At 42.2% G+C, this 22993-nt stretch overlaps 1 protein-coding gene across 2 annotated transcripts; it reads left to right on the forward strand.

Moving 5' to 3' along the window:
• Positions 1-4678: 4678 nt before the first annotated feature.
• On the forward strand, positions 4679-21119 carry LOC127445161 (N-alpha-acetyltransferase 40-like). Of its 2 annotated transcripts, XM_051705030.1 has the most exons (8): positions 4679-5007; positions 9510-9605; positions 17066-17118; positions 17239-17334; positions 17777-17935; positions 18102-18185; positions 18284-18361; positions 20040-21119. In XM_051705030.1, exons 1-8 carry the CDS (start codon positions 5002-5004, stop codon positions 20182-20184), a joined length of 717 nt encoding a protein of 238 aa, XP_051560990.1. In that variant the 5' UTR covers positions 4679-5001; the 3' UTR covers positions 20185-21119. The 2 variants fall into 2 exon arrangements, with proteins under 2 accessions (XP_051560990.1, XP_051560998.1); XM_051705038.1 differs by lacking the exon at positions 17239-17334.
• The last annotated feature ends 1874 nt before the right edge of the window (positions 21120-22993 follow it).

A 22993-nucleotide genomic window follows, 5' to 3' on the forward strand; every position in this document is an offset into this window, starting at 1 on the left:
ATAGGAGTTAATTGTGCCTCTATGTTTGTGTTTAAAACATGGAATCAACAGCTCTGTTAGCTCTGTTACAAGAAGTGCTATATTACTGAGGTTCTCCCACGTCTAATCACACGAAACGATACGGAACTACTTCTTGCTGTGTGTGCGGATTGATTCGTCAGCTGTGCAATGCAGTGCTGAGGCTGCCCAGACCATTCACTACTAATGTATGCTGGAGATGGGGGGAAGACTTGAACTTGCTTCTGTTCACATTATTTTATGAAAGGCATCCACTGTAGTTCTTTTATCACATTCAGTTGATTAAGGATGCTTGAGTCTTCAATAAATCAATATCACTTACACTGTGTAGGCCATGGTTCTTGGTCTGCATTAAATGAACATAACCTAGAGGCATTGCAGGTGAGAACTAAACTTCAAATTTAATACTGGAATATACTAAATGAAGACTGAATTCAGAATGGTCTCAAACACACCCTTCTGACACTATTCTGGCAGCAGGACCAAGTGACGGACAGGTCCTATTTTTGCACATACGTATGCATTAATATTCTTTCTCTGTGGCCCTTTTGCCTTGCAAACAATAACAGAGACAGGCATACCAGCACTTGTGGCACAAGACCCCTCCCAGCCATCCTCTCTCTACCATGTCCTCCCAACCCTACATCGTGCCATCTTCCTAATTCTCAGCAAAGCACCATCTCCACTCTCTCAAACTCACCTTAATTGTCCCTATATGGATATATTTCCTTTCTGGTCTCTCTCTCCTCCCCTGTTTCTTCCTCTCTAGACTTCCTCCATCCTCATCACCTCTGAGTTCCTCTTTCCTCCCCTCCCCCTCTCTCTATTCCTCCTCTTCTGGCACCCCCACACGGGCGCGCGCGCGCGCACACACACACATACACAGCATGCAAGGAAAAGAGAGTCACTACTAGGTTTTGAGTACTGAAATCTCGCAACCCCAGGCCTGAAGGTGAAGCTTGCATGCCAATGTGTGGATATGCACTATTGGCAGTAACATGGAGAAGCACAAGCTATTGTTCTCATCGTGCCATCTTTATGTTAGCTTCAACACTTATTAAAATCACTGTATCGTGCATGTATCTAGAGTGAGTTCAGTGTGAGCTGTGGTGCTGCGGAAACAGCGGTGAACCTTCTAACCTCCCCTGCCTCCTTTGTTTCCCCTCCTGAAAATGCTATCTCTACCCGCCGCGAGACAGATTATACCCGAAAACAAAAGGTTCGGGGCGGGGCTTTGTGACGGGCCATCTGCGGGAGGGGCGGGGACAAGAATATGGAGCATTTACAACATTCAACACATGGATAGACTGTTTGGTTGTTGCTCTGTAGTGATGGTCAGAGGTAATAGATGTTGAATTAGGAATGGGCGAAAACAGTCTAAAAGGGCACCCTCCCAGTGCCTTGTGAGGATTTAGCTTTGACATAGCACTGGACGTTTTGCAACTGATTCTCTCGATGCAGTCCCAACCATGCAATTATTGTCCATGGTGATGATACGCAAGAAGTAGCAGTTTCTTCCTACACAGCAGCAAAGTTGCTGCTCTGCATAGTCAACTAGTGCGTCCTCGTGGACAAAAGAGTTACTGCAGTGTGTAATGGCGCTTGATGTCTTTTTGCCATCAGGCAACAGATATCATAAACATCATAGAATGATGTGATGTCTCTTTTTTTAAAAAATTACCATTTCAAGCTCAAATGAAGGTCGGTCACATCTGTATCATATCTGACTGTCTAGCAGCACTCTCTCTCTCTCTTTCTCTCTCTCTCTCTCTCTCTATATATATAGTACAGTATATATATATATATATATTAAATGTTCAAACCAGCCCATCTGGCACCAACAATCATGCCATGGTCCAAATCACTGAGATCGCATTTTTCCCCATTCTGATGGTTGATGTGAACATTAACTGAAGCTCCTGACCCTTATTTGCATGATTTAATGCACTGCAGCCACACGATTGGCTGATTAGATAATCACATGGATGATTGTTGGTGCCAGACGGGCTGGTTTGAGTATTTCTGTAAGTGCTGATCTCCTTGGACTTTGACACACAACAGTCTCTAGAATTTACTCAGAATGTTGCCAAAAACAAAAAACATCCAGTGAGGGGCAGTTCTGTGGATGGAAATGTCTTGTTGATGGGAGGGGTCAACAGAGAATAGACAGACTGGTTTGAACTGTCTATGGTAACTCAGATAACCACTCTGTACAATTGTGGTGAGAAGAATATAATCTCAGAATGCTATTCTGAGAAGCGGTTTGGTGCTGTTATGGCGGCACGAGGGGAACCTACACAATATTAGGCAGGTGGTTTTAATGTTTTGGCTCATCAGTGTATACATACATACATATATATATATATATATATATATATATATATATATATATATATATATATATATATATATATATATATATAGTGCCAAGAAAAAGTATGTGAAGCCTTTGGAATTAGCTGGTTTTCTGCATTAATTGGTCATAAAATGTGACCTCATCTTCATCAAAGTCACAAGAATAGACAATCACAATGTGCTTAAGCTAACAACACACAAACAATTATAATCTTTAATGTCTTTATTGAACACATCCCATTAAACATTCTCATTGCTGTGGAAAAAGTAAGTGAACCGTTGGATTTAATAACTGGTCGGTCCTCCTTTGGCAGCAATAACCTCAACCAAGTGTCTCCGGTAGCTGCAGATTAGACCTGCACAACGTTCAGAAGGAATTTTGGACCATTCTTCCTTACAGAACTGTTTCAGCTCAGACATATTCTTAGGATGTCTGGTGTGAACGGCTCTCTTGAGGTCATTCCACAGCATCTCTATTGAGTTAAGGTCTGGGCTCTGACTGGGCCACTCCAAAAGGTGGATTTTCTTTTTTTAATAATTTCTGTAGTGAATTTACCTTGATGTTTAGGGTCATTGTCCTGCTGCATCACCCAACTTCTACTGAGCTTCAGCTGGTGCACAGCCACCCTGACATTATCCTGTAGGATATCTTAATAAACTTGGGAATTAATTTTTCCCTCAATAATGGCAAGCGGTCCAGGCCCCGAGGCAGCCCCAAATCATGATGCTCCCTCCACCGTACTTCACTGTTGGGATGATGTCTTCATGTTGGTATCCTTTTTATGCAATACATAGTGCTGCTTTCATCAGTCCACAAAACATTTTCCCAGTAGCGTTGTGGAGTGTCAAGGTGATCTTTGGCTTAAGGCACGCAGCAATGTGTTTGTTGGAAAGCAGCGGCTTTCTTCGTGGTGTCCTACCATGGACACCATGCCTGTTTAATGTTTTCCGTATAGTACACTCATGAACAGAGATGTTAACCATTTCTAATGATTCATTAAAGTCTTTAGCGGTCAATCTAGGGCTATTTTTTTGCCTCATTGAGCATTCTGTGGTGTCCCCTTTGAGTCATCTTGGATAGATGGCCACTTCTAGGAAGAGTAACCACTGTACTAAACCGTCTACATTTATAGACAATAGAGCTGTTCAGCCGTGACGTCAATTTTTAGGTGAAACCGGAAGTCTAATTCACCATGGGTTCCCTCTGGATTTTCCTATGGGGATTAATAATGGGGTTTTAAACTTATGAGTAAAATAAGATCTGTGGTAAACATTACTTTATGCAAGTCAGTGGGTACCTAAATTTTGAAGCTCCAAAAGCAAAGGCACCATAAAAGTAATCCATACAACTCCAGTGATTTAATCCATGTCTTCAGAAGCAATATGATAGGTGTGGGTCCCAGAAATAGATCAATATTTAAGTATTTTTAACTATAAATCTCCACGTACACATTTTCCTTCTTTTGTTTTTGGAGATTCGCACTCTTCATGCACATCGCCACCTACTGTGCAGGGAGGAGAATTTATAGTAAAAAAAAAAAAGGACTTTAAAAAAAAGGTATAGCTCACTCAAAAAAGAAAATTCTCTCATCATTTACTCAGCCTAATGCCATCCCAGATGTGTATGCCTTTCTTTCTTCAGTAGAACACAAACAAATATTTTTAGAAGAATATCTCCACTCTGTAGGTCCATACAATGCAAGTGGATGGTAATCAGCACTTCAAAGCTAAATAAAATGTAAAAGTTCAAAGAATGTAATATTTAGCGACAACACAGCACTGGCACAATAGGGCAAGTGACTGTTCTGTCAAGTGGCCTGAAAGTCTCTCACACTGTCTCTGAGCCATCCTTATTGTTGAGCCCTGCAATTGTAGTTATATATCAGGCTTTTCCATGTAAAGACAACTACCGGTATATCAAAACTGTCCTCCTTGAAGATCTGCCCATGCAGCAGACTGTTTGATGTTGGACATGTGAACTTTGATAGAAAAGTACAAAAAAAAAAAAGATTATTAAAAAACTATTATATTAAATCCTGTAGTCTGTTCAAATGTAATATATTTTATCTATTTCCAGTAATGACCTGTTGACACTATTTTTGGCAGTATCCTCCAAAATGCTGGAAGTTTTACAGGAATTTATGTAGCAAACGACAAAAATTCCCAGAACAGATGTCAAAGGAAACTGCCTTTAATGTAATTTATTTTGTGTTTTATTGTAATGCCTGTAGGTCAACAGTTACCACTCTGCGTGAGGAAGCATGTGGAGAGCTCGACCCTTAACCCCAAATCTCTGTGTCGTCATTTCCCCAATACTCAGTGGCGGCTGCTAATGCTGTTGAGAGGGAAAGAAAGAGTGAAGAGAGGGGGGAAAGGAGAAGGAGATAAAGAAAGGGAGACGCTTCTTGGCGCGAGTCTGGCTCGTAAAACATAAAAGGGAAACAAACGTCGCTGCTCTCAAGTGTCCAAACAGCGAGCTGTTGTGTTATAGCAGATTAGCTCGCTCGTTAGCATTTTTAACATTCCTTACCACAAACCCCATCTCATCTCCAGATACTGATCTCTAACTTCTTAAAGCGTTTTAGAGTACAGTAGTCTCTTCAAGAGTGGTCTTATAAAATCTACACAATGGGGGTGAGTTTGTCTGTCCTTGATGTTTGTTGTTAGCTTTGCGCTTACTTTGGTTTTTGATAAATGCGTGTGGCAATTTGAACAAAGCCTGATGGAAGCACATCATGATCTCCGTAAGAGAGAGAGTGTGTGTGTGTGTGTGTGTGTCTGAGTGAGTGTGTGAGAGTGTGTCTGAGTGAGTGTGAGTGTGTCTGAGTGAGTGAGTGAGTGAGTGTGTGTGTCTGAGTGAGTGAGTGAGTGTAGTGTGTGTGTCTGAGTGAGTGAGTGTGTGTGTGTGTGTCTGAGTGAGTGAGTGTGTGTGTGTGTGTGTCTGTCTGAGTGAGTGTGTCTGTGTGTGTGAGTGAGTGTGTCTGTGTGTGTGTGTCTGAGTGAGTGTGTGTCTGTGTGTGTGTGTGTCTGAGTGAGTGTGTGTGTGTCTGTGTGTGTGAGTGTGTGTGTCTGTGAGAGTGAGTGTGTGAGAGTGAGAGTGTGTCTGAGTGAGTGTGTGAGTGTGTCTGAGTGAGTGTGTGAGAGTGTGTCTGTGTGAGAGTGAGTGCGTCTGAGTGAGTGAGCGTGTGTGTGTCTGAGTGAGCGTGTGTGTGTGTCTGAGTGAGTGAGTGAGTGAGTGTGTGTGTCTGAGTGAGTGAGTGAGTGAGTGAGTGAGTGTGTGTGTCTGTCTGTCTGAGTGAGTGTGTCTGTGTGTGTGAGTGAGTGTCTGTGTGTGTGTGTCTGAGTGAGTGAGTGTGTGTGCTGAGTGAGTGTGTGTGTGTGTGTCTGTGTCTGAGTGTGTGTGTGTCTGTGAGAGTGTGTGAGAGTGTCTGTGAGAGTGTGTCTGTGTGAGAGTGAGTGTGTCAGTGAGTGAGTGAGCGTGTGTGTCAGTGAGTGAGTGAGCGTGTGTGTCTGAGTGAGTGAGCGTGTGTGTCTGAGTGAGTGAGCGTGTGTGTCTGAGTGAGTGTGTGTGTGTGTGTCTGAGTGAGTGAGTGAGTGTGTGTGTGTCTGAGTGAGTGAGTGAGTGAGTGTGTGTGTCTGTCTGTGTGTGTGTGTGTCTGTCTGAGTGAGTGTGTCTGTGTGTGTGAGTGAGTGAGTGTCTGTGTGTGTGTATCTGAGTGAGTGAGTGAGTGTGTGTGTGTGTGTCTGAGTGAGTGTGTGTGTCTGTGTCTGAGTGTGTGTGTGTCTGAGTGAGAGTTAGTGTGTGTGTCTGAGTGAGTGAGTGAGTGAGTGTGTGTGTCTGTCTGTCTGAGTGAGTGTGTCTGTGTGTGTGAGTGAGTGTCTGTGTGTGTGTGTCTGAGTGAGTGAGTGTGTGTGTGTGTGTGTGTCTGTGTCTGAGTGTGTGTGTGTCTGTGAGAGTGAGTGTGTGTGTGTCTGTGAGAGTGTGTGAGAGTGTCTGTGAGAGTGTGTCTGTGTGAGAGAGCGTGTGTCAGTGAGTGAGCGAGCGTGTGTGTCTGAGTGAGTGAGCGTGCGTGTCTGAGTGAGTGAGCGTGCGTGTCTGAGTGAGTGAGCGTGCGTGTCTGAGTGAGTGAGCGTGCGTGTCTGAGTGAGTGCGCGTGCGTGTCTGAGTGAGTGCGTGTGTGTGTGTGTCTGAGTGAGTGAGTGTGTGTGTGTGTGTCTGAGTGAGTGAGTGAGTGAGTGAGTGAGTGAGTGAGTGAGTGTGTGTGTCTGTGTGTGTGTGTGTCTGTCTGAGTGAGTGTGTCTGTGTGTGTGAGTGAGTGAGTGTCTGTGTGTGTGTATCTGAGTGAGTGAGTGAGTGTGTGTGTGTGTGTCTGAGTGAGTGTGTGTGTCTGAGTGAGTGTGTGTGTCTGAGTGAGTGTGTGTGTCTGTGTCTGAGTGTGTGTGTGTCTGTGAGAGTTAGTGTGTGTGTCTGAGTGAGAGTGAGTGTGTCAGTGAGTGAGTGAGCGTGCGTGTCTGAGTGAGTGAGCGTGCGTGTCTGAGTGAGTGAGCGTGCGTGTCTGAGTGAGTGAGCGTGCGTGTCTGAGTGAGTGAGCGTGCGTGTCTGAGTGAGTGCGCGTGCGTGTCTGAGTGAGTGCGCGTGCGTGTCTGAGTGAGTGCGCGTGCGTGTGTGTGTCTGAGTGAGTGTGTGTGTGTGTGTCTGAGTGAGTGAGTGAGTGTGTGTGTGTGTGTGTGTGTGTGTGTCTGAGTGAGTCTGTGTGTGTGTGTCTGAGTGAGTCTGTGTGTGTGTGTGAGTCTGTGTGTGTGTGTGTCTGTCTGTGTCTGAGTGTGTGTGTGTCTGTGAGAGTGAGTGTGTGTGTGTGTCTGTGAGTGTGTCTGAGTGAGTGTGTGAGAGTGTCTGTGAGAGTGTGTCTGTGTGAGTGAGTGAGTGTCAGTGAGTGAGTGAGCGTGTGTGTCTGAGTGAGCGTGTGTGTCTGAGTGAGTGAGTGAGTGAGTGTCTGTGTGTGTGTGTCTAAGTGTGTGTGTGTGTGTGTGAGTGTGTCTGTGTGAGTGAGTCTGTGTGTGTGTGTGTGTCTGTGTGTGAGTGAGTCTGTGTGAGTGTGTCTGTGTGTGTGTGAGTGAGTGTCTGTGTGAGTGTCTGTGAGTGTGTGAGTGTGTGTGTGTGAGTGAGTGTGTGTCTGAGTGAGTGAGTGAGTGTGTGTGTGAGTGAGTGTGTCTGTGTTTGAGTGAGTGTGTCTGTGTGTGTCTGAGTGAGTGCGTGTGAGTGTCTGTGAGAGTGAGAGTGTGTGTCTGAGTGAGTGTGTGTCTGAGTGAGTGTGTGTCTGAGTGAGTGTGTGTCTGAGTGAGTGTGTGTCTGAGTGAGTGTGTGTCTGAGTGAGTGTGTGTCTGAGTGAGTGAGTGAGTGAGTGAGTGAGTGAGTGAGTGTGTCTGTGTGTGTGTGTGTCTGAGTGAGTGTGTCTGTGTGTGAGTGAGTGTGTCTGTGTCTGTCTGTCTGTGTGTGTGTGTGTGAGTGAGTGTGTCTGTGTGTGTGTGTGTGTCTGAGTGAGTGTGTCTGTGTGTGAGTGAGTGTGTCTGTGTCTGTCTGTCTGTGTGTGTGTGTTTGAGTGAGTGTGTCTGTGTGTGTGTCTGAGTGAGTGTGTCTGTGTGTGTCTGTGAGAGTGAGAGTGTGTGTCTGAGTGAGTGAGTGTGTGTGTGTGTGTGTCTGAGTGAGTGAGTGTGTGTGTGTGTGTCTGAGTGAGTGAGTGAGTGAGTGAGTGAGTGTGTGTGTGTGTGTCTGAGTGTGAGAGTCTGTGAGAGTGTGAGTGCGTGTGTGTGTCTTAGTGAGTCTGTGTGTGCGCGAGTGAGTGAGTCTGTGAGTGAATGTGTCTGAGTGAATGTGTCTGTGAGTGAGTCTGTGTGTGTGTGTATTCGAGTGAGTGAGTCTGTGTGTGTGTGTGGGAGTGAATGTATGTCTGTGTGTGTGTGATTTGTTTCTGATTCATTTCATGTGGATCGTCGACTGCACCATTTCTTTAACCCTAAACACAATAACACTAATGATCCTTTTGACAAGGCAAACTGTTGCTATTTTTGTCAAACTGCTTGCATTAGCACCTCATATAAAGAACGTTGTGTAAGGTATGGAACAGTCTGTACATTAAAGACGTGAAGAGCATGTAAGATATGAGTGAATGTGTCAGTCAGCCATAAGAGTCGTCATGCAGGCATTTAATCAGTGGACATGATGCCAGCAGCCACTGCATGATCACGGCACCATATATTATAACAGCAGTGTAGCCTTATATTATGCATTCAGTCCAGGCTTCAGTTCAGAAAATTAACTTCATCTCTGGAGCGCAGCAGCGTGAAATGTTTTGAAGCACGTTCATCTCCACGTGTCTTAAGTGTTCACAGCACCTACTTCCTGCTTGTTTCTTCTTCCATGTTTTATTCCACTTTTAGATCAATAGAAGCTTGGTTATGTGGCTCTGTGCCTAGCTGTATATTAATGTTTATCACAGACAACGTGCTTCTTAAAAACTCTGTTAACCCCAGACCTTTTAAGAAATGCAGTCATCCTATGATGACCACAAACATGTCACTCACTACCCCTTTACAGTCACCTGCAAATAGATAAAGTTGCAGTTATAATTGCTATAATACTGTTGTTTAATACGGAGTTGTTTTGAAGGCAAACAGTATTACTTGCTTGTGAATGGCAGGCCAATTCATGGGTTGAAGTGTTAAAAAAAAATGTGGATTTTGTGGGAAATAGTTATTGTATCATGTCCCTGCTGAGAACCCCTCCCCCCAAAACCACCCTAAGCTGGTTGTTCAGGCTGGTTTTAGAGGCATATTGGGCACATTTTAGCTAGTCATTTCGGGAGATAGGCTGGCCTCTGAGAGAAACCCACTGAGCATCAGTATATATCACTATAATATATCAGTATCAGTTTAATATAGCTAGACCTGCTCTCTAGGTATCATTATAGGTATCAGATAAATTTGTTGTCCAATATTACTTACTGTTGAATTTCCATGAGTAGGACCATCAGAGTAGTAATATAATTCTAATTTATGGCTCGGCCACAGTTTTGTTTTGTGTCTCTCTGTCTGAGGATGATGTCTGACTGTGCATCTGTCTCTCCATAAACATCCAGAGAAAATCTAACAGAGCAAAAGAGAAAAAGCAGAGAAGGCTTGAAGAAAGGGCAGCAATGGATGCAGTGTGTGCCAAGGTGGATGCAGCTAATAAGGTATGAGATTAAGAGGTTAAAATCGTAAAACTGCTCTTGAGAAGATATGGATTGAAGGTTTTCTAAATGTCTCAAAGGAATAGTTCACCCAACAATGATAATTCTCTCCTCATTTACTCACCCTATGTCATCTCAAACTCATTTGACTTTCTTCCACGGAAAACAAACGAAGATAATTAATAGAGATATGATGTCTGTACCCAAACTTTCAAGCTCCAAAAAGGACACAAAGGCAGCATATAAGTAACCAAAAAGACTCCAGTGGTTTGATCCATGTCTTTGGAAGTGATGCAGTCAGTTTTGGGTGAGAACAGTCCAAAATATAACTTCTTTTTTACTATAGATTTTGACATCAGTTGTCTCTTTGATGATCATGATTTCAAGTTCAATTACACTTCCTAGCATCATCCAGTGTTCTGCGCATGCGTCAAGCACTAGAAAGTGTTAAGCCCCATACACACATGCAGCGACTTCAATCCTATTAATTTTCAATGAGACCTGGCAACTTCTGCGACGTGAGCAACAGCAACCTCTGGCTACTAGGTGTGGGTGTGGCACGTCAAAGTTGAGAAAAGTTTAACTTTGTGCAAATGAGGAGCGACTTTCAGGAGTGACAACCAATAGGAGTGAAGAGGGTGTCAGTAGAGCTCATGTCATTCGTCTCCTATGAGAAAATGGAGTGCAGGCAAGACAGAATGAGACGTTTCTATGAGCGATTTCACTGTTCTATATTTGTCTGTATCCACATACATGGATATAATAAAAAATGATGCGTGGAAAGGAAAATGTCGGCAGTCTGAATGAGTTTGATTCGTACATTCATCTCGTTAATGATATGATGCATTGAGCACTGCTGCAGTTTATATTTAAACGATCTCCACCACAGAATGGTCATTTATAGGGCAAGAAAACTGATTATTTGTCAAATTAGAATGACGTTTTAGAAATTGTTGGCAGCCTGAGTGAGTTTGATCTGTAGATTTCGTACACTGATTGATCGTTAATCTTGTTCATGATTTAATGTATTGAGCAGCACTACTGTAATTTATATGAAACGCTCTCCAAAGCAGAATGTAAATTTTTAGTGACAAGAAAATGAATTCCTTATCAAATAGAAGGATATTTTAGTTTTATTGGAAATATATCTAATCTGTGATCAAATTTTTTAAAGATATGGCCAGAGGTGCAGTCCACCAATAACGTTAGAGCGACAGCAGTAGGAACACCCACTAACAAATTCATAGTACAGAGACTAGCGACATCGTGCGATAAAGTCACTGCATGTGTGTACGTGGCTTAATCGAGCTTGAAATGATGATTGTGCCTAGAGACTGCAATGGCAAGATGTACAGTGAAAATTGGTTATCTTTTGGTCTGTTCTCACCCAAAAGCGATTGGATCACTTCAGAAGACATGGATTAAACCACTGGAGTTGTATGTGTTACTTTTATGCTGCCTTGAAAGTTTGGTCACCATTACTTGCTTTGTATGGACAAAAAGACATCATATCTCCATTAAAATATCTCTGTGTTCTGCGGAAGATAAAATCTTTTTTTTTTTTACAATTTTTATTGATTCCATGCAGCAAATCACACAGACATAACAGACATAAATCAAACCACATGAAATCATAACTTTTTCTCCCCGAACATTAACCCCCCTCACACACACCCACCCGACACAAACAAGCACTCCAGTGATCAAAAGCCAACTGACAAAGACACACAAATAGACAATAAAACAGAAAATATTTAGAGACATAAATTAAAAAAAAAAAACTAGTCCCTCTCTGCTGCCCCTCCCTGAGAGCCCTCCAAAAAGGCCAGATAGCCGCCCCACTTCCTGATGTATATATCCAGGTTGCCAGCCTTCTATATACCATCTCCTCAAACGCCGCCACCCTGCCCAGCTCGAAGCACCACTCATGAAATGAGGGTGCACCAGATGACCTCCATCCCCTGAGGATGACCTGCCTGCAAATCATCACGCCGGTCAGGACCCAGCTCTCCATATATCTATCACCCACATTCAGGACCGCCCCATCACCCAAAACACACAGTCTGGGTCAAAACAAAAACTGAGTGTCAACCACGTCACACTCGAAGCTCTGAACCCTCAACTAAAACTCTTGGATCTTAACACATCCCCAAAAAACATGGGTTGTGTCCCCATCTTCTGATTGGCATCGCCAGCAGGTGGGTTTGTCTTTAAGACCAAGCCTATACAATCTAGAGGGGGTCCGATAGAATCGATGTAAAATCTTGAATTGCACAAGGCGCACTCTTGCATCTCTAGATGCAGACTTGACATTTTTTAGAATCCTAGCCCACACTCCCTCCTCCAATATCAAGTTTAAATATTTCTCCCATAATCTCTTGAGAGAATTTGAAGCTCAGTCCCCCAGACTCTGAATTAGCAGGGTGTAATACACTGATGCCTCATGACCTTTTCCAAAAGCAGTAATCACCACTTCCAGAGTATCTGCCACTTTAGGGGGGTGTATGCTACTCCCAAAAATAGTACAGAGCAAGTGGTGCAGCTGTAAATGCCTAAAGATCTGATCCCAAAATGTTGAACCATGTGTTCAAAAGATTTTAGCAGTCCACTCTCATATAGGTCACCGAGCATCTTAACCTCCCTCACAATCCACTCTGACCAGCAGAAAGGGGACTTATTAATACGTAATTTTGGGTTCCGCCATATGCTTGAGGCAACATTTAAAAAAATGTCTGGACACTTTTGTCCATACCGCATGCAAAAGCGAGTCGCTATACTGTCAAATTGCTTGAAATAAGAGAGGGGGACATCTACAGGGAGAGATTGTAGCAGGTAGTTGAATTTTGGAGTACAGTTCATTTTAATAACATAAACCTTTCTAATCATAGATAAATGTAATGAAGCCCACCTGCTCACATCGCTCAAACCTTTTTATTTAGGGGTCAAAATTAACTCTAACTATATCACACAAATTTGCGGGGAATAAGATGCCCAAATACTTAATGCTCTGTTTGGGCCACTGGAAGGCACCCGGCTGAAAAGCCGTTACTGGGCAGTATGCTGTCAGAGCCAAAGCTTCAGATTTAGACCAATTAACTCTGTATCCTGAGAATTTAGAAAAAGAATGAATAATTCTGTGGAGGCAAGGCATAGATGTAGTGGGGTCGGAGACGAATAATAAAATATAATCTGCGTAAAGCAAAAGTTTATGCGCCATACCTCCCGCCACCACTCCTGGAAAATCATCTTCCTTATTTATTGTGGCTGCTAACAGTTCCAGGGCAAGACAGAACAATAATGGGGAAAGAGGGCAACCCTGCCGGGTACCCCTATCCAGAGTAAAATAATCTGAAATTAATCCATTCGTTTGTACCGCCGCTACCAGGTGTCTATAAAGTAAATGAATCCATCCAGTAAAACAATTCCCGAACCCATATATTTCCAAAATTTTAAGAAGATAATCCCATTCTACCATATCAAATGCCTTTTCGGCATCAAGTGAGATGGCAGCAACCGGAGTCTGATCATTCGCAACTGACCACATGATATTGATAAAACGCCTAATGTTATTAGAAGAGCTACGGCCCCAAATAAATCCCACCCGATCTATATGTATAAGAGATGTCATTACTACTAAATCGATTGGCCAACATTTTTGACAATATTTTTACATCTAGCTGGATCAGGGAAATTGGACGATAACTCTTACACTCACTTGGATCTTTGTCCTTTTTAAGAATCAGAGTGATCCGGGCTTGTGTCATGGTTGGCGGAAGCTTTCCATTATTTAATGATTCCTTATAAACTTCTAACAAAAGTGGAGCCAGTTCTGTAGCATAAGATCTAAAAAAATTCAGCGGCAAAGCCATTTGGCCCCGGAGCCTTGCCTGTAGGTAAGGCCTTAATTACCTCGTCAAACTCCTCCAAGGTTATCTCAGAATCAAGAGAATATTTTTGCTCAGTCGTCAGTTTAGGAAGATCTAATGGTTCCACAAAGTTTCTAATATCTTCATCTGTAGACGAAGACGTGGAACTATAAAGATCAAGATAGAATTCTTTAAAAGCATTATTAATATCAATGGCTGAGGTAAAAATGTCACCACCAGCAGATTTTACTGAGGGAATGGTGGAAAAAATCTCTCTCTGCTTTGTATATCTAGCCAAAAGCTTCCCACAGAGGATACTGAGGACCAGTTGGTAAACATTGATTTCAGCCTTAAGCATTTGTTGGAAATCAAGATTTTGCAAAAGGGATCCATTAAAGCACCAACTATATGATTTCTTTTTCTCCATATGTGACAACACCTCTAAACTCACCAGGACGTGATCTGAGACTAAAATGTTTCCAATTGAACAATCAACAACAGATGAAATGAGGGACTTAGATATAAAAAATATATATATTCTCGAATAGATCTTATGGACTGATGGAAAAAAATGTATAGTCCCTACCAGATGGGTTCTAAATTTTTACACATCCTGTGAAGTGTCACTGTTGCTCTAGGGGGCTTACACACTTTTGCTTCACTATGATCAAGGACTGAGTCCATCAGAAGATTAAAGTCTCCTTCCAATATTATGTCATGAGGGGTGCCAGTGACTTGCAACATCCCTTCAAGATCTATAAAAGAGCCCTGATCATCAACGTTAGGTTTGTAAATATTAGCCAAAATCAACCTTTGCTCCTGAAATTCTGCTAAAAACAAAAATGACTCTTCCTAATTTATCTTTAATCTGTATAAGACATTTGAATTGTAGATGTTTACTTATCAATGTAATGACTCCCCTGCTCTTACTTGAGCCAGCACTAAAGAAAACATGTCCACCCCATATCTTCCCAAATTTTTCAGTTTCCTGCGGTGAAAGATGCATTTCTTTAAGAAACACTATATCATATCAAAAGAAATAACCTTCCTTCTTTTTATGGGGTTCCCCAACCCATTTACATTCCACGTGGAGAGAGACAATCCATTTATATTAATATTTTGACATTGTGGCAGCGGGGGCATGGTCAAGCATCTCTCCGGAGAGAGTGAAAGCGGTAAGGGCGCTTACGCCTGAGTTAAATTATGTCTAACACCTGTCTCTAATTTCAGTGAGCACGGGGAGAGCGGCATAAATAGAGCCACACCGCAGGTAGACAAGAGAGAGAGCCTGGGCATCAGAGACCCGATTGTGAAGCCAAGAGTTTATTATTGCAAAGTTGAGAGTTTATTTTTGTGAAGTAGTTTGTGTATTTTTAGAGTGAGTTATTGAACAGGGTAAAAGCCCTGAAAGAGTGTATTTGCTGCAGTGAGGAGAATAAAACGCTTACCTGAACCAGGAAATCTGCTTCTCGCCTCCTCCTTCCACTGAGAAGTGTTACAGACATATTAGAGAAATTAGATTGTGTGTCAAAAATAAAATTATAAAGACCACATTCCACATTAGTGCAACAATCAAATCGCAAACTTTCCCCAGAACAGAAAAAACTGAAAAAAGAAAAACGTGTGCATTAACCCCACGTCACCTTCTGACCACTGTGAAAAAACGCAAACTGCAGTGGTACGGGCATGTCTCAAGATCATCAGAACTTTCCAAGACAATCCTGCAAGGCACCGTACAAGGGAAAAGAGAGGCAAGCAGAGAAAGAGATGGGAAGACAACATCCGAGAGTGGACAGGCTTGACATTGAGCGACTCCCTGAGAAAGACAGAGAATCGAGAAGAATGGAGGAAGCTGGTTGTTCGGTTTTGTGTGATGTCCCTACAGTCTACCAGACTAAGGGACTGAACTGACGACAGCACCAACCGGCATCCATCCCTCTAAACTCAAACAGTCCATGTACACCTACAAGAGTCCCCGCAACAACTTTGCCATCGGATTGCTCAAGTCCAGTGCTTCTATACAAAAATTTGTAATACAGAATTACACAACAGAAGATAATCTATAAAACAAACTCCAGCCCATAAGCAGAATAAACACAAAGAATTTGTAGATTCATCCACTTAATTGTCTCCAAGCTGTATACCTACACAAAACAAGCTTCGGCCTCTAGCGGAACCAGCACCAAAAAAACAAAAACGGGGCGTTCAGTTCTTCAGGCAGTCAAACTCACTCCAATGTCCCGCAAGAATGTTGCACAAAACCAACTCCAGCCAACAGGAGGCATAAGCACCCAAAACGAGCAGATTCATCCACAAGCTGTCCTGAAGAAATGATACTATACAAACAAACTCCAGCTGCTAGGCGAAATCAGCACAAAACGAAGCGAAAAAGGTGCTCAGTTTCCACGGACAGTCGAGTGTATGTTCAGTGAGACAGGTCAACTAGGCGGCAACATGAAAATCACCAAATGGCTCACTCACTCCAATGTTTTTATGTAGGACAATGCTTGCTGTGGGCATGTAAATACTTTGCGGCCATCCTTAGTATCTATTTTCAGTTTGACCGGAAACATCAGAGCAAAAGCGATCTTCCGTTGATGTAAGAGATTCTTGCATTCCCTGAATCGTTCACGTTTCTCTCTTATCGAATACGCAAAGAAAATGTTGTGGTTCCTCCAAGATAGCCTTCCTTTACTCCTCACGCAACACGAGATCTTTATCGGATGATCTCAGAAATTTGTCCAGAATCTTCATAGGATCTCCGAGCTGGGACTCTGTGAGCTCGCTCGATTTCCAGCTCATGGCCTGGGCAGACTCGGGAAGAGCTCGTCTAGGAATTTCATCATATCTCGGCCTTCCTCATGCTCCGGAATTCCAACAATTCGGACGTTGTTTCATCGATTACGATTCTCCAAATCCTCCAGTTTTTCCCAAATGCTTTCCAAATCCACCTTGGTCGTTAGCGGGTTAGCAGCTAATTCCCTCTCCGATGACTTCAGATAATCGATCTGTCTCTCGATGTCCAACAATCTTGTAACCAACTTGGAGAATTTCGTCTCCATGGTAGTAATCGATCGATCGTATTACAGCAAGATCCTCCATGTCTGCAACGACTTTCCTCAGCATTGCTGACACATTCATCATTTTACGCCCGATTTCTTTCAGTTCACCGTCTGAATTGAGTCCGGGGCTTCTGGCCCGCTGAGGGGAATCAGCTTGAGCACGTAAGTGTCTTTCAATGTCTCCAGAGCCCGAAAATTTTGAATTTTTTGACATATTGTCTTCCTAGAACAGTTAAGAATCAGGGTTTATTGAATCTCACTGGTTTATAACACAAATATGATCAAAACTAGCAAAGTGCGCGGAGCTTGCCGTTCACACGTCTGCTCCTCACATGCCGTCTCGTGACCTCCAAGATAAAATCTTAAGAGTTTGAGATGACATTAGGGTGGGTAAATGATGAGAGAATTATAATTTAAGGTTGCTACGCAGTGTGTATTCTGTGTTAAGGTGTTCACGCGATCGATAAGCATTTACAGTGTTGAAGTTTTATCACAGATAATGAGATAATGCTAATGTTGCATGGTTTCGTTTCAGCTTGAAGATCCTCTGTCTGCCTTTCCAGTGTTCAAAAAGTATGACAGAAATGGGTATGCTGTTCTTTTTGTTTCCTCCTGTCATAGTCTGTCAGTAAACTGGTGAACTGAAATCACTCCATTGTTTTTTAACGTGCCACACTAATATTGTGAAAGTGTGTGAATCTGTCACAGGTTAAACCTGGAGATTGAGTGTAGACGGGTAACTGCAATGAGTCCAGACACAGCGGAATGGGCCTATGATTTGACTAGAGCCAACATGCAGATGCTGTAGGTATTAAGCAAGTCAACATGTGGGCTAATCCAACATCCCCACATTGTTACTGCCATAGCGGTTTTATGTACTTAATGTGCACAATTTTAGTGTTATTTCAGAAATAAAGGCATTTTCTTACTATAAACTTTTTGGCTGTGTAGTCGCATAATGACGCAAGCGAAACAGCAGAGTTGTAAATGCGTAGGCTACGCCGCAGGTTTGTCGCAGGAGTATAATGCGGCCTTTTCAAATGACATTTAACATTAAAGCTGAAGAGCTTTTCTACAGTTGATCTCCACCTCACTGGTCATTTAGAGTACCTACTCAAACATCTTTTTGAACTATTATTATAAACGTATGAATAATGAACTTGTGGTGCTTGCATCTGAGAAATGTGTATGCACTTTTCATTTGTATGGGTTTTAACAATGTAATTTGTTTTATATTTTTTGGTAGATATGAACAGAGTGAGTGGGGATGGAAGGAGAGAGAGAAGAAAGAGGAGATGAAGGATGAGAGGGCGTGGTATCTCCTTGCTCGTGAAGCTGACTCTACACCTGTAGCGTTTTCACACTTTCGATTTGATGTAGAGTGTGGAGATGAGGTTTTATATTGGTAATGCTGCCCCATTAGATCTATCTCTCTGTCAGTTATTACACATTATTTGCCTGTGTGGAGCAGGGGTCTGTCTTGTGCACTGTATGACTTCACTGATTCTCTATGTCGTATGAAAGCAGAGACTTGTGTTTGCATCTAATTCACTCTAATAATATCTCCACAGTTATGAAGTTCAACTGGAGAGTAAAGTCAGACGGAAAGGCCTGGGCAAATTCCTCATCCAAATCCTTCAGCTTATTGCCAACAGGTACCACATCCAGCACTCCTAGTTTTGATGGAATTTAATGTAGTAAGTACTTCTTTCAGTAATCATGAATCTGTTTCTGGTTTTGTGTCTTTCCTCAGCACACAAATGAAAAAGGTCATGCTGACAGTATTTAAACACAATCATGGGGCTTACCAGTTCTTCAGGGAGGCTTTACAGTAAGTCCCATCCATCATGACTAATACATATTCAAAACCCTTGCTATATCACATTCCTATACCTCCTTTGAATACTAATTTATATACTGGATTCTGTAATCTACCAAACACTAGACAATAACAGTTACCATAGCAACAGGTTCCTTGCCAACTACTGAAAAAGAAATTCAGCTATCCACCTTTGTGGGTGCTATTTCCGATTTTGAAGTGAAAGTATATATTGCAAGATTTATTTTGATACTTGTGGTAGCATATGCTAGATCTTAAACATTTATCCTTTAAGTACATATTATTAGATTGTGACGAGGAGGAGGGCGTGGCCGGGCCATGGTGCCTGGTACTGAATTGTCCTAATCAGCCGGGAGGGGGATACAGACTAGCTGGAGGTGCCAGTTCGAGAGAGAGACATGAGGCTGCTAGTTAGTTTTTTTTAAAAATGGCTAAAAACACAAATCCTCAGTGAGAATAACTTATTCATCACATTTGTCTGAAAGTAAATGTACTGTCATGATCTGTATGTAACTGTCAGTACAATATTGTAACAAGTATATTTACACAACAATATACAGTGTGTGTGTGTGTGTGTGTGTGTGTATATATATATATATATATATACACTACATGGACAAAAGTATTGGGACACCTACACATTACACCTACAGGAGCTTGTATGACATCCCATTCTAAATCCATAGGCATTAATATCAAATTGCAGCTATAACATCTTCCACTCTTGGAGTGTGTCTGTTGGAATCTTTGCCCATTCTTCCAGAAGAGCATTTGTGAGGTCAGACACTGATGTTGGACGAGAGGGCCTGGCTTGTAATCTCCGTTCTAGTTCATCCCAAAAGTGTTCGATAGGGTTGAGGTCAGGGCTCTGTGCGGTCAAGTTCTTCCACACCAAACTCATCCAACCATGCCTTTATGGACCTTGTTTTATGCACTGTGGCACAGTCATGCTGGAACAGAAAAGGGCTTCCCCAAACTGTTTCCACAAAGTTGGAAGCATAGAAATTTCCGAAATGTTAATGCCTCCGCTTACCAAGACATTTTGGAAAATTCTATGCTTCTGGAAGAATGGGCAGAAATTCCAACAAACACACTCAAATCTTGTAGAAAGCCTTCCCAGAAGAGTGGAAGCTGTTATAGCAGGCAAAGGGGGGACCAACTCGATATTAATGCCTATGTATTTAGAATGGGATGTCATAAAAGCTCCTGTAGGTGTCCCAATACCTTTGTCCATATAGTATGTGTGTGTGTGTGTGTATATATATATATATATATATATATATATATATATATATATTACACATACATACACACATAACAGTGTACTGTATATGATATATACTGTATATGGTAAAAGAGATAAAAATGCTGCTGAACTTTTTCATGTTTTCATTGTCTTTCGATGGTCAGTGAGTGAAATGTCACCTCGTTGTACACTAGATTTTGTGTATACTCAATTTTACTTTGCAAATGCTTATTACATCTTGTTTAAAACAAGCCTTTGACTGAGCTCCTTTGCAGTCACTGATTGTTGAACATTTGACAAAAGTTACTCAATTCATGCGAAGTGTTATGAGACGTAGGAAAAAGGTGAATTCTTGTGATGTCACTACAATGCTTATGCGGTGTCAAAGTATGAATACTCTAATGGCTGTCGTCTTCCTCTCAGGTTTGAGATTGACGAAACTTCACCCAGCATGTCAGGTTGCTGTGGAGATGACTGCTCCTATGAGATTCTGTGCCGAAGAACAAAATACGGCGAGATCTCGGGGCACGCACATGGTGGCGGCCACTGTGGAGGCTGCTGCCATTAAGAGCAGGCCTTCCAGTATGGTTTCAGAGCTTCCTCATCCTAAATTCCTACCCTTCTCCATCGCCCATGAACCCCTAAAACACACTCTCCTGTCCATCATCATCAACAAAGGCCCCTCTCAATGCTTGCTCTTTGTTTTAACTTAAAAAAAACACTCATTCATGATTTCACAAAGTGATAGTAGTCCATTCTCGGTCTCTAAAATTTGAATGACAGAAAAGGCTGTAAAAGCCACTGTGAGCCAAATGTGACTTCTCTCACCTCAGGTATCAGCATGGTGACAGCATGGTATGTCTGTATTTAACCATATCCAAAAAAGGCAGAGCCCCCCCCCACAGCTATTTTATTATCGTAGTGGATGAATGCAAGTGTTGTTCACAGTGGGTATTGCAGCCATTTCATCCTACACCTCTTCAGGGTAAATGTATTTTAACAAAAGCTAAAGTTTGATAAACTATCTTCTCACTACAAAGAATATGAATACAATGATCTGCAGTGTTTATAATTTGAAACCACTGAACCTAGTCTGCCTCAGGTCATTGAATTTAATCTTCTAACAAATGTTTTATAACAGCTCTATTAGGGAATTGATGGATGAGGTTTATGTTGATGTTTGGTTTGATACAGGGGTTGGTATGTTTGTTTTGGTGGACCCATAATAACATACTTTCATTTTACTTTTTTTAATCATAACATTCTTTTATCATGTTACTGTATATGTCACTTTTTCTTCACTGTATATAATCTGTTTGCCATGTACATTTTATTTGCCTTCACAAAGTCATTAGGAAAAGTGTAAAAACGTTTAAATTGACGAGAATTTGAGGATGAGTGTTCCTGTCTTGTGCTCTCTTGTTGAACAGAAACAAAAGGTCATTCCAGCTTTGTCTTGTGTTAACTTTGTATGCAACAAATAAAGGAATCTTGTTTGACTTATGGAAGTTCAATTGAGTTTTAATTGTTAAAAAACATCGTGTTTTTAACATTGTGAATTCTACTTAAACTGGAGCAGTGGGAAGTCCCATGCTGCTTCAAACGCTCAATCATTATTCCTGTCCCAAAGAAACCCAAAATCACAGGACTTAATGACTGCAGACCTGTCGCCCTGACGACTGTGGTCATGAAGTCATTTGAGAGACTGGTGTTGGCCCACCTGAAGAACATCACTGAACCCTTTCTAGATCCTCTTCAATTTGCTTATCGAGCAAACAGGTCTGTGGATGATGCAGTCAACATGGGATTGCATCATATCCTGCAACATCTGGACAGACCTGGGACATATGCAAGGATCCTTTTTGTGGGCTTCAGTTCGGCTTTCAACACCATCATCCCTGCTATTCTCCGGACTAAATTACACCAACTCTCTGTTCCCTTATCTGTCTGTCAGTGGATTACCAGCTTTCTGATGGACAGGCAGCAGCTTGTGAGACAGGGGAAACTCACTTCCAGCACCTGTACAATCAGTACTGGTGCCCCCCAGGGATGTGTGCTCTCCCCACTACTCTTCTCCCTCTACACCAATGACTGCATCGCCAAGGACCCCTCTGTCAAGCTCCTGAAGTTTGCAGACGACACCACTGTCATCGGCCTCAACCGAAATGATGGAGTCTGCGTAGAGAAGGGAGGTTAAACAGCTGGCTGTCTGGTGCAGTCAAAACAACCTTGAGCTGAACATGCTTAAAACGGTGTAGATCATTGTGGACTTTAGGAGGAACATCCCAACTCTGACCCCCTCACCATTCTAAACAGCACTGTGGCAGCAGCGGGTCATTCAGGTTCCTGGGCACTACCATCTCACAGGACCTGAAGTGGGAGACCCACATTGACTCCATTGTGAAAAAGGCCCAGCAGAGGTTGTACTTCCTTCGCCAGCTGAGGAAGTTCAACCTGCCACAGGTGCTGCTGATATAGTTTTACTCAGCAGTCATTGAGTCTGTCCTCTGCACTTCAGTAACTGTCTGGTTTGGTTCAGCTATGAAATCAGACATCAGAAGACTACAAAGGACAGTTCGGACTGCTGAGAGGATTATTGGTTGCCCCCTGGCCTCCCTTCAAGAACTATACACTTCCAGAGTGAGGAAAAAGGCTGGAAAAATCACTCTGGACCCCACTCACCCTGCCCATTATCTTTCTGAACTGTTGCCTTCTGGCCGATGCTTCAGAGCTCTGAGCACCAGAACCGTCAGGCACAGGAACAGTTTTTTCCCTCAGGCTATCCATCTCATGAACAGTTAAATTGCCCCATTGAGCAATAACTATGTGCAGTACACAGTTTAGTCTTTTTATATTATCCAACACATCCAACCTCTTCTGCCATTACGTTCCCTTGCACTGTGCATATGTGTGTGTGTGTGTGTGTATATATATACATTTTTTTTTTGTTGTTGTTGTTGTTGTCTTGTGTATTCTATATATACTTTTTCTATCCAATTTGTATTTTTATTTATTTATTTGTTATTATTTGTCTTTTATTTTATTTGTCTTGCTGCTGTTTTGTATTGTTGTGCACTAGAAGATTCTGTCACCAAGACAAATTCCTTATATGTGTAAGCATACCTGGCAATAAAGCTGATTCTGATTCTGATTAAACTGTTCAAAACTGTTCTGTTTTGAAAGCCTAATTGATACAAAATGTATAGAGCATAACTATAGTATATTGCTCTGTTTCAGGGGATTATTAAGTGAAATTAAATGAATACAATTTATAGCGAGGAACAATGGATTGTTCTTATTGTGGCTTATTGGAGTCGGGCATTGCAGGACAATTAGGGAATAATGCAATCAGTCAGCAAACTAAAAACAAGACATCT

Source organism: Myxocyprinus asiaticus, chromosome 1 (genome assembly GCF_019703515.2).
Source record: "Myxocyprinus asiaticus isolate MX2 ecotype Aquarium Trade chromosome 1, UBuf_Myxa_2, whole genome shotgun sequence".
In the NCBI taxonomy this organism is placed as follows: Eukaryota; Metazoa; Chordata; class Actinopteri; order Cypriniformes; family Catostomidae; genus Myxocyprinus; species Myxocyprinus asiaticus.

What these genes read in the sequence shown, in the direction of transcription:
- LOC127445161 (XM_051705030.1), top strand. An exon ending in AAAAAGTATGACAGAAATGG is followed by an intron (nt 17,119 to 17,238) that starts GTATGCTGTTCT and finishes AATCTGTCACAG; the next exon opens with GTTAAACCTGGAGATTGAGT. An exon ending in AGAGCCAACATGCAGATGCT is followed by an intron (nt 17,335 to 17,776) that starts GTAGGTATTAAG and finishes ATTTTTTGGTAG; the next exon opens with ATATGAACAGAGTGAGTGGG.